Source organism: Palaemon carinicauda, chromosome 18, assembly GCF_036898095.1.
Source record: "Palaemon carinicauda isolate YSFRI2023 chromosome 18, ASM3689809v2, whole genome shotgun sequence".
Classification (NCBI taxonomy): Eukaryota; Metazoa; Arthropoda; class Malacostraca; order Decapoda; family Palaemonidae; genus Palaemon; species Palaemon carinicauda.
The window spans coordinates 80,988,281-81,000,805 of NC_090742.1; the positions used below are offsets into that span (position 1 = coordinate 80,988,281).

The window sequence follows — 12,525 nt, forward strand, 5'->3', positions numbered from 1 at the left end:
CGTGGCATTAGGCAACAGATCCTATACTTCATTAAACAAGCCAATCCGGGATCATTTCCCCATGCTCATGATATCCGTTCGATAGCTACCTCCATCAACTATTTCCAGAATATGGACTTTGATAACCTCAAGAAGTACACGGGTTGGAAATCTCCTATGGTCTTCAAACGCCACTATCTAAAGAACTTACAGGCTCTTAAATATCCAACGGTTGCAGCTGGGAGCCTTATCTCTCCCCATTGATCTTTTGTTCTTCCTTTCATCCATCTCTTCTCTTCTCCCTCCTACCCGCCACTCGCACCACGACGCCGCTTCCTTGGTGGTTCGTTAGCCCTAAGTGTATTACATATTAGGTTAATATGATTGTAACTATTATTGTTTTCCCTTGTTATTAAGTTGGGATATTCTTAGCCATGTCAGTTTTGTTGCATGTTTTCCTCTGATACTCAGAGGTTTCCTTGTTATCATGTTTGTTTATCCTTACTCTCACTATGCCCTGTGGCTAGTTTATATTTTATGCCTACTTACCTGAATTATATATGATTTTCTTTACATGGTGTTGTTTCTCTCCCCTTATTAAATTAGTAGTTATTGTTGGGCTTGGAAGGCATTCTCTGGTACATTTTCGCCCGGCGCCACAGGTTCGACCCAGAAAAGGGATTTTGACGAAGGAAAAATCTATTTCTGGGGAGAGACCTGTGGCGCCCGGCGAAACCCTTCCCCTTATTTTACACGATCCCACCCTTTCCTTTCCAAGCCATCATGGTCAATACAGAAGGATGTTGTTCAGATGGCGATCGCGTCGTGGCGTGGGTGGTGCGGCGATGGGGATGTGTCTAGGGCCTCTGTATCGGCCCATCCCTTTGGCGAAGGAATTAACTAAATGGAAGACAACCTGTGAATAGTGGATTTCACGCGCCTTTGCTTTATACACGACACCCAAAAGGTGCTCGCGCGAGGGTTGTAACCTCAGCATTCCATGCTTTTATCTTTCTCTGGTATAATTGGAAGGTTTTTATCAGAAAAGGTATACAAGAAGGACTTTTCGCCGGGCGCCACAGGTCTCTCCCCAGAAATAGATTTTTCCTTCGTCAAAATCCCTTTTTTGTTTGGCACAGGCTCTGAGATATGCTATTCTATCTGCTAAATAGTTTGTCCTCAAGTATCTTCTGAAGCAAGTTCGGGTCACTTTTCTTGCGTTGGCACATTCTTTACTCCACCAAGGAACTACAGAGCGATAAGGTAAACCGCTCGTTTTAGGTATAAACTTGCTAGCATTATCATCAATAATATTTTCAAGATGTTGATAGGCATGCACTGGAGATGTAAATTCATCATATTCTTTATCAGTGTGTGAACAGTTTTCATAAGCTGCCCAGTCTGCCTCATCTATCTTCCATTTTGGTGGACACTGAGAAGGAAGATTATGGACATAATTTAACATTATTGGCCAATGGTCACTGCCATGTAGGTGTTCATTTACTGACCAAAGGTAGTCCAATCGAATGGATGAGGAACAGATTGACAAATCAATGGCTGATGTAGAGTTGTGGAATACATCATACCTAGTTGGAGAACCATCATTCATTAGTATTACACCATTGTTGTCGATTAATTCTTCAACAAGATTACCCCATCTATCGCACACATTTCCACCCCATAAAGTATGCTTTGCATTAAAATCACCCATTAAAATAAAAGGGGCAGGAAGCCGATTGATCAAGTCTTGGAGGTCAGAAAGTCTAAGCTTTCTTGGATTACCAGCATGATCTAAGAGGAAAAGTTCTAAGGATGGTTCAATATATAGCGAGCATAAAGTAATTTTTTTCCCGATATGAGTTCTAACTGCACATGCCTGTAGTGGTATATTGAGTGGGATTGTTTCAAATTTTACAGATTTGTGAATAATAAAACCTGTACCACCTTGAGCTCTTGCAGCTTGCAAAGGAGGGGATCTACAAAAATGATAATTGAGTCCAGGATTAAATAGTTTGTCACTGATCTTGGTTTCCTGTAGGCAAATTACCTTCGTGTCCGAGTCCCTGGTTAAAGTTTTTATTTGCTCAATGCTAGTACTTAGACCTCTGCAATTCCACTGGATGATAGACATTATCTTTTTTTATTATTTTTCTTTGTCTCATTTGTCTTTTGGGACTTTTCAGATGAAGCCATGTAAGGCCTGGAGATGGAAGGCTTTACTAGGCCACCACTCTTCTTTTCTTTCTTTCTAGGATCTTTATAAGAGTCAACCTTAGGATCATGAGCAGTAGGGCACTTACCTGACTTAGATGAAGGTGAGGATGATGGGGACCTTTTCCTCTTTGGAAGATCTTGTTTTCCAATCTCCATCAAATCAGGTAGAGATTCTGCCTGAGACAATACATTTAAGGTGGTGGAAGCCACATTGGCTTCCTTGGAGGATTGTGCTAGAACTTCAACAGTTCGAGCACTCAACCCAGAAGGCTGGGCTACTACCTCTAGGGGAGATGCTCCTATCGGTGACAATACTTTTGGTGTGTTGGACACCATATTGACCTCTTTGGAGGTTTGTGCTCTGGCTTTTATAGCCTGAGCACTTGACCCAGATGGCTGGGCTACTACCACTAAGGGAGATGCACCTGACGGGCCAGGTGCTGCCACTGGTCCCCCTGTGGTAGTAAGGGGTAGTGGATTATAATCTTTTGTTGGCATCTTAACCGCGCGAGCAAAATTAAGTTGCCGATTGAGTAAATGCTTTGCATAACCTACACTTATATGTTCAGCATTTGCTTTCAAGATTGCAGCTTCTTCATTCTTGTATTCTCTACATCTTTTATCATTTGGTTTATGATTATCTTTACAGTTTGAACAGGTTGTATCTCTGTTGCATTGGCCATGTTCTAACAAAGAACAGTTAATACAGATATTCGTATTGTTGCAGTACCGGGAAGGGTGACCGTACTTGAAACAATTAAAGCATTGTAAAGGCCTCGGTTTATATTCTCGAACACGTACTCTTTCATTCTCAATAATTATATGATCTGGTATAACAGGGGTTTCAAATGTTAAAACTACCATGCTTGTTTGAGGGATCTTACTTACTTTCCAAAAATTAGCAGGGCACATGTCCAGAATTTCTGGTTCTGAGAATTCATATAGATCTTTATCAAAAACTACTCCTTTACCATAGCTGAAGCTCATATGTGGTTTAATATCCTTAATAGTATCAATTTCTGCAATCTTCATGCCACAAAGCATGTGAGCTTGAGTATCTGATTTTGCATTAATCAAAACAGATTGCCTACCATATCTACTAATATCCTTACTTTTAACTAAACCAACTTTTTTTTGTATAAATCTACTAATCTTAAAATAGTTATAATTATCTATCTTTCCAGATGCAATTATCCATGTTGGGGGCTTGGGGGTTCTTACTTCTGGAAGTCTATGCTCTATTTCTTTTTCCATCCATTCTTCTGGTTTATATACCTCTAGGTGTCTTGGTGCTTTATCACATAAAGCCCCAGAAATTGCTTTATCACATAAAGCCCCAGAAATCAAACAATTGTCAATTTTTATGCTCTAAATTTTTATTTGCTTCTAAAGCAATCTCAAAACTTGAAAATGATACCCAAGCTTCCCAAAAGCCTTTACTACAATTAAGCTCCATTAAAATTTCTTTGATTGCTCCAAATCTACAGAAGGCTTCGTGAATTATGTCATAGGTACAACCAATTGGTATGTTTTTAAGTGGAGAATTTTCAGATTTTTTGTTGGATCTGGTAATGAGCCAGAACCAGAGAGTAAAGTATTACAGTTATTACAAGCATCATTTTCCACCAGTGCCGATAAATTGTCTTTAACAACACTGGTCAAAGAAGTATTGTTGGAGGAATCCTTTTTATTGCCGAGGTTGTCAACAGAGCTTTCCCTATTTAAACAAGCAGAAGTCGTCAACGGTGTCTGGGGTTCGCCATTTGATCCAGGGGTACGGGGAATATTAAGTTTACTCATTAATTATTTTTTCAGGGGGAGGGAAGGGGTCATAATAACAATGAAAAAAAAAAAGACAATGGAAAAAAATATAGTTTAAGGGAGAGAAAAAATTAAGACTGTCTGAAATTCCAAAGAAGACACCGTTAGCCTTTCCTGGAATTAATTTCTCCACCAATGACACCTGTGAAAGCTGCTTACCAAATGTCCACTCCCTACCCTACCACAAAGGGATGGTACCACTATGATTAGAGTGGCTCAAGTGTATGCCAAACCCGCTTGATGGAACTGAGAGCATTTCAAGAATACAATCCTCCCCACTCTAATCATAGTGGCAGGCAAACCGGACAGAATGCCGAGAGTCCTATCTCTATAAAATCGCCAACCCCTGGAATCCGAAGGCCAAATTTCATAAGAGATAGTTCCGCGTGCCAGTATGGGAATACTGACACTCCTAGGTGTCCAAACATTTTCAGGCAGTTGGCAAGACCACCACAGCTCCCACAATTGATTTTGAAATAAAAACCGATCATGGATACAATATCCCCTCTAAAAATCCTGGACAGTGAAATGGGTAAAAGAGTTTTGACAGCAAGGTTGGAGACAGCAGATAATTATGAAGGAGGAATAAGCAATAAGAGGTAATAGAAAAAGAATGAGAGAAATTTAGAGTCAAACTGAGGAAAAGAAATTCCCCAGTTCGAGAGCCCTCTTGCCCGTCACAAGCCTTCAGCACGGGAATGATATGCCGTGCTGAAGCCCAATGACTTCATCAAGGCATTCTCTCGTTAAGAGGGGTTAGAAATCTGGAGACCTATGGTCAATTCTCTGGGAGTATCACTGTAGCTAAATATCCCTTAGAAAGCTGCCTAAAGGAACCTTCCATCAGGACGACATGGCCATCTCACCCAAAAATAGATTTTTCGCTTTGCTTCATAATCTGTTAAGTATTCCCCCGAGGAAATAATAAAAGAGGAGCCTAAACGATATTTATATAAGACTTGAGTGATTCATGGAGTAGTAAACTTGGGTTCTGACCAGGACAGTGTATGACAGCGGCAAAGTTGCATATAAGCAAAGTTTTTACTATGGTTAATTTGGTGTAATAACATACATACTTTTACAATTATTACACAATTCTGAGGTCCAATGAAGCAAGCATAATACATAACGGGACATGTTTCCCACTCCATCAAAACTGAATATTGATCAGGTTTATGTGTGGCTTTTTAATTTAGATTTATGGATTTATCAATATGAGCTATATAGTTAGACGCTAATGTCTGTGAGGAAACCCTGTGCCCAAGTGCAATACTTTCATTATGAATTACAAGCTAGAAGAAGTTAGACAACTGCAGTGTATGCAAGAGATGAAGCGAGAATGGCGGTAAGGATATAAAGCATATTATATAGCTAGGGATCAAAGGAATGCATCAAAGACCTGCAAGTGATACACCGCGTGAGAGGCTTGGATACACTGAAGCCCATGCCCTAGAGCCATTGTTATTGCCACTGCCAATGACTTTATAGAAGGACCTAAGTTCCTTTATGTTTGTTTGTTTGTCTTTGTCAGCAGGATTGCGTCAAAATATCTTGCCGGTTTTTCACCAAATTTTAACAACAGAAAGGTATTTTGCTTCAAAAGAACCTATTAAATTTTGGAGGATTCCAGATCAAGATCGTGAATTTCGTTATTATTTCTTTTTATTATACAGTAGATTCATTTACGGTCAACAAAATAAAAATTGAAAATTTAGTCCGTAAACTTAAGCAAAATGATGACAATCTTCATTGCTGAAGATCTGAAATCTCTGTTTGTTTTTTCGTACTTGTTTCTAGAATGTTTTAGTGATGGGGGAAACTTAAATGGTATGTTTTAGATACTATAAATAATTATTTGTAACTTTTGCAAAAAATATTTTTCCCACACTCACAACTCAAAGTATATCAAAAATATTACAAGAAGGACAAAATCAGTTTCTGCTCTTTATACAATCAAATGATATATCAGTTCTTATGAAACAAGAGGGAAAGAACAAAATCATGTCTTTATTATCATTTATCACTGATAGAATTTTTTTTTTTTTTTTTTTTTGCAAAATTATGAATGAGTTAATGCAACTAAATAAAAATTTATTTTGTCTTTATTACAGATAAAAGATGGATTATGTGGAACTGATTGTTCAGTATTCAGAGGAGAGAGAGAAGATATATGAAGAGTTTATTAAAAAACTTAAAGAATGGAAATTGGTCAGATCTAGGACTATTCAAGGCTTACTAGATCTAATAGGTTACATTGACAGTTTTCATAAAGGAGCCAATGTCGCCAATATTGTTGGTTCTGGGGCTGGTGTTGTTGGTGCTGGTGCAGTTCTTTTGGCTCCTTTCACTGGTGGCTTGTCTTTGGCTGTTGGAGGTATTGTTGCCAGTGCCGTGGGTGCTACGACAAGCATTGTTGCTTCATTTAAGGATAATGGTGTTGCGAGAGAAAACTGTCAAAAAGCACAGAAATTAATAGATGAGGATGGGAAGGCAACTGAGGAACTGATTAGCTCAGTGACCAAGTATCATGAGCTAACACAGAAACTTAGTGAATGTCTCAAAGGTGCCCATGGGAAAGTAAACTTTAAGTCACTTCCACCAATTGTGGCTGGCAGTCAGGTAGCCTCTAAATACCTGTTGGGTACCCAGTTGATTGCTTCTGCTTCTGCATTTGGCAAAGGCGCTAGTAAAACAACAGCTAGGGCAATCCCTGTTATTAGTGCAGTATGTATTGTCATTGATGTATGGTCCATTGTTACTACCACAGTGGATATGGTGGAAGGGTCAAAGAGTGCTGCTGGTAAGGAATTGTACAAAGTTGTCGAACAACTTCAAAAGCAGAAAAATGAGGTGGGTGAAATTATTATAGAAGTAATCAGAATCCAGTCACAAAACACAGATTCTCAGGATGAAGCACAAAAAGAAGAGGAAGCAACTAGAAAAAAGAAGAAAAAAGCACAAAAGACCAAACTATCTGTAGAATCAGAAGATTCAGATTCTGATGATGAAGAGAAAAATATAAAATTTTGCTTGATGAATGCCAGATCAGTGTTTAACAAATGGGGTGGAATTTCTTGTTATGTTCTTGAAAAAGGTATTGATGTTTTAGCAGTAACAGAAACTTGGGACCGTAAAGAACCATTGGTAACGACAGTACCAGGATACCAACAATTTTTCTATTCCCCTCGGGAAGATAGAAGAGGTGGTGGTGTTGGAGCCCTCGTCAAGGTAGAAATTTTGGTTATGGATCACAAGATTGACTTTACGACATTTGAATGCATGAAGTGCACCTTAACTGTGTTCTTTAAAAATGGATCTAAGGATACAATTCATGCCTATATAATTTATCGACCACCGGATTCACACTTCAGTACCTTCCTCGACGAATTTCAAGACCTTATAGCTCTATCTGCCTTTGAAAGCAAAGTCATATTTATGGGTGACTTTAATATCCATTGGGAAAACTTCATCCTTACCAAGTCAGTTGATATGAGGCACATGTTGCGTGATCATGGCCTTCACCAACATGTAAATGATGAAACACACGAAGACAATGGAACCTTGGATTTGGTAATTACTCGTCTATCAGAGAGATATCTAATAGATGATCTCAAAGTTGATTTACAAATCAAGAGGTTCATTAACCTCGATCATTATCCAGTCATTTTCACAGTTACACTGAGATCTGCCCATGGCCATGAATAATACAAATCTTATACATTCAAGTCACTGTAAATTACCTATCTAAAAAGAGACCAAACTTATTAGAAACATCTTTTGCTTTATTTACAACTATTACCAGACTTGTCTCCATAAAGATGTTCCTTCTACAGTGAAAAGAACACTCCCAACATTATTTCTTCTATTCTGGAACATTTACTGTAAAAGTGTTCTCAGAAATCTGCATTCATATATGTGATTTAAACAATTTATTAAACATTTGACACTATGGCTCAAGCTCATGATAAATGTTGCCCTTCTCTTTTAAAAATATGATTAGTATCACGTTCGAATTTCATTGAGAAACGTGTTATTTGGTCTCAAGTGATGATGTTCAAATCAACTGCAATGATCCCTTTGACTTTAACATCATAAAGCCCTATCATCATTTCATTGCCTGTTATGTTCCTTTAAGAGATTCTTATCAACATTCAACCGTGGGAGGTTGTTAATTTTTTTACGATAAAAGACAGAAAAAACTTTTTAGGGACTTGAACACCATGTTTTTTGTCTGAGAGTAGCCATCTACAAATTGATTGTTTTATCAAGTGAAAAGTTTTGTCCATCACTCCTTAATTAATATTTTTATAGCATATAACTCATGAAAATCACAATGAAAGTTAAAAGTTGCTCTTTAGCATGACCAAAGGAATGACATTATTAATGATCGAGCAAAAGTTCTGCTACCAGATGCCCTCCACAAGTAGCCACCTGAAACTCTCCGAGGCAATTGTTCAAACAAGGTTGTCAGCCCGATATAAAACATTTGAAAAAAAAGAGGGTAAATCTGTCATTGAGTGGATCATCCCCTTGGTGTATTGATGTCAGCTATTTTGGACAGGCATAAACCCACTTCATTTTGGGGAATTAATTTTGGGGCTTGACTCCTTGGACAAAGTCCTAAAGCTAGCTCCGTGGAGCTCAGAATACAGCACGAATTCTAAATGCTATACATTTTAAGCAACACCAGTCAGTCAAGGGAATTTCTTCAATGACTCTTATCAAGACACGCAAGGTGCAGTTAATCACTCTTTTTTATGAAAAAGAGAGATATAACTCAGTAGATCATGGCTGAATCCTCCCTATGAGCCAACTATTAGAATTAAAGAACGACCATGTGTAAAGATTACATGCAACTTATAGCGATATGTTATTACTTTCTCGGCCATCATTGATGTTTTATGATCAGCTTATGATCTTGCCAACTCTACTTTTCTATCAATCTTGTTAAAGGAATGTCAGAGGGTTTTAAATCTTATATTATCTTCTCTCAAACCTTGGATTTACAAGCAACATTTCCACAATGAAGACTTTTTTTTATTAATCATCAGCAATGGAGTCTAAATCTACACTTTATGATGCAATGCTTGTACACAACATGGCAGTGATTTTTGTCCACAAAACTGGTAAGTTTTCTTATCAACAGAACCTATTTTATATCTCATTTAGCAGACTATCATTAATTCATTTGAATTGATAGTAATGTTACCTATTGCACGATATGAACGACTATAATATAACAATCGGTGAAGGTATAATAAGCTTCAAATCAATTTTTAGGCTTTGTCAAAATTTTACCTAAAATATAAGTTCTATCTTCCTATCATCATTAGACAAAGATGTGTTAATATTAATCTTGAGACTACTTATGTTATAAGTATAACAGTTAGGGAAGTTTTCCAGGAATCTTGATAGCCTGACTCTTAGCTAATTTACAAATTTTTTATGAATAAAAATAAAAATGTTCACCGGTGATGTTGCAAAGTTTCCGAACTGACAACGACGCACATTTCAGTCTGGGTTTGAAATCAGATCCTGTATTTCTTTTGTTACCCTGTGTACTGATTTTGATAAAAGAGTCTTTTACCAGGAGAGAGCACACTGTCTCACAATTTTGAAATTACGCATTCATGTATATTAATTTCAATATTTTTGTCAGGACAAGGTGTGGCTGCTGATCAACTGAATATGGAATCAAACGGAAACTTGCAGGGAGTGGAATAGATGCAACCTTCACCAAAGAACGACAAAGAAGATCTGAAGAGGCTTGTGTTTGTATTTTGCCCTATTCAATCGGGAGAGGAAAGATGTATGGACAAGACTCTTGCTGATATTAAATTTGTTACAGTCTAAGAATGAAATCCAGATTTTCTGTATTTGAGGTCTTGGAAGAACAAAAGAAATACCTCATGAAACGAGTAGTTATCTTTTTCTTTTTTTGAACTAAGTAAATTTGGCCAAGAACAGCCCAAGACATCATAAAAAAAAAAAATCGGGAAATATCGTACATAAAATCAGCAATTATTCAACATCAGTGTGATGCATTAGCTTACAAAACACGCTACTTTGAAGTAGAAATGTTGAAGTTATTCACAATTTAATGATGTATCATGAGAGGACCTAAAGTTAGCATTGAAGGCTATCATCGGGACTGATAGATATCGTGTTTCTGTGCCACATTTAGTCAAACGTGAAATCCCATTGTGAGGGGCTATAGACAATCCTAGTGGAGAAAATATAAAGGTAGTTTGCAAAAAAATAATTACAAAAGAATGGTATTGTTTCAAGATTATCAATAAGAGGAAAAGTAGTTTAAGCGAAATAACTGACTTCTTGTTGGTCTTCCAATTCCAAATTAATATTATTTTTTTATGTAATTCACTCTACAACTATTTACTGTGATACTATATTCATATTTTTAATATCTACGTTTTTCAAATGTTTTAAATAACTTCGGTCGTTTTGGATGAGAGTTTACACAGATCTCAGGCGAATTATCTGTAGCTGGTAACTGAGTTGAGCTTCTAGATAAAAGTCAGTGTTGCAATAGTTTGTGATATAATAATACAGTCACCTCTTTTTATAAGACATAGTAAAATTCTTTATTGAGAAACTTTCGATTCGAAAATTATATTTCAGTTATAAAATTCGTCTCAACTAACCATAGAAGCAACGCTTTTTTTAATATTTGTTAAGAGTAAGAGTGGCATTAATCGCATATCAATTCTCAACTGTTTAATTTGCACAGCAGCTTGCATTAATGTACCATCAAAATAAAACAACCCTTTGATGGCAGACATATAGTATAAAGACTGGTCACTTGGAAGTAAAAATAACAGAATTAATTCTATCCTCATAGCTTCATATTATTCTTACAATATACTGTATATGACACCAGAGATGGGAATTATTGTGTGAAAAAAATATTTTCAGTTTAGACTTTTCTTTATGAATTGAATTATCAATGCTGTTATATATATTATATGCTTTGTTATGACTATAATTAGTATTTTTAGATTAGGGTCAAATAGAAGAGATGTATGTCAGCTACTTTTAGAATCATATTTATAGTAAGGAAGGCATGTGTTCTTTTACATCAGTGATACCGATTCCTAGATACACAAATTTGCATTAGTTCGTAAGTCTTCCCTGTTATATCTAAGTACTTATTGTGACTAATGATCAAAATCCCTCGGTGGTTACATTCATTTCAATGCAAATATTTACTTTGACGAAAAGGGAAATTTCAGGCAGAAAGTTATTGGGAGTGTATGCAAATTTTCACAGATGTGCAGAGCCACAGGGCACGTGATAGTGCTTGGTCTTTTTGCTTCGACATTAAGCATTAGGTTCATCATGTATAGAGGAATATTATTCGAATCTACCTATAACCAATTTTACATATCCTTATTATATTTCAAATTCTTATTGTAAAATATTTTCAACTTATTTATACATAGAATGATCTCCATTCAGGCTCTACAATTGTTGTTGCTCTATGTTGTTTGCATATTGAAAATGTATTTAACATATATTATGATTATTAATGCGGATGTATAACACTAAAATTAAATATATATTGGCTACTTCCTATGTTTTGTTAATCTATTCAAATTTCACTTTGCTTAAAACCAAATTATAATACATTGAATGTGTGTATCAGGGTTTGGACTCAGAACTAACTTCAACAAATTTGTGAATCTGGGTTTAGAATCAAATCCTACTACAACACAGATGTCAGTATGGGTTTGGAATCATATCTGACTACAAAGCATGTGTCAGTCTGGGTTTAGAATCATATCTGGATTTAGAATCAGACCTAAGTACGACACACTTATCGGTCTGGGTTTGGAATCAGATCTAAACACGACAAACATGTCAGTCTGGGTTTGGAATCAGATCTAACCACGACACACATGTCAGTCTGGGTTTGGAATCAGGTCTGACTACAACACATGTGTTGGTCTGAGTTTGGAATCACACCTTACTACAACACACTTGTAAGTTTGGGTTTGGAAACAGATCTTACTACGACACGTGTCAATCTGGGTTTGGAATCAGATCTGACTATGAAACACATGTCAGTCTGGATTTTGAATTCAATATACTACGACACATATATCAGTCTGCATTTGTAATCAAATCTGACTACAGTACAACACACGTGTCAGTTTAGGAATCAGATCTGATTACGACACGTGTCAGCCTGCATTTGGAATCAGATCTGACCACAACACATGTCAGTCTGGGTTTGGAATCACATCTGCCTACAACACACGGGTCAGTCTGTGTTTGAAATAAGATGTGATTATGACACACGTATCAGTCTGGGTTTAGAATCAAATCCGACTACAACGCACGTGTCAGTCTGAGTTTGGAATCAAATCTGACTATGAAACACATGTCAGTCTGGGTTTGGAATTGGATTTAACTATGACACACAAGTCAGCATGCGTTTAGAATCCGATCTGACTACAGTATAACACACATGTCACTCTAGGATTGGAGTCA

The 12,525-nt window shown here is 36.9% G+C and overlaps 1 protein-coding gene across 4 annotated transcripts in view; it reads left to right on the forward strand.

The window, feature by feature from the left end:
• LOC137657911 (uncharacterized) overlaps positions 1 to 11,618 on the forward strand; it is a 114,554-nt gene extending 102,936 nt beyond the window's left edge. For 3 of the 4 annotated variants that reach the window (XM_068392564.1, XM_068392567.1, XM_068392565.1), the window contains 2 exons: positions 6,126 to 9,140; positions 9,674 to 11,618. In XM_068392564.1, the coding sequence (XP_068248665.1) occupies positions 6,133 to 7,719 (1,587 nt within the window). In that variant the 5' untranslated portion in view covers positions 6,126 to 6,132 and the 3' untranslated portion in view covers positions 7,720 to 9,140; positions 9,674 to 11,618. The remainder of the gene's footprint in view (positions 1 to 6,125; positions 9,141 to 9,673) is intronic. The other variant, XM_068392563.1, reaches the window with a different exon arrangement.
• Positions 11,619 to 12,525: the final 907 nt, after the last annotated feature.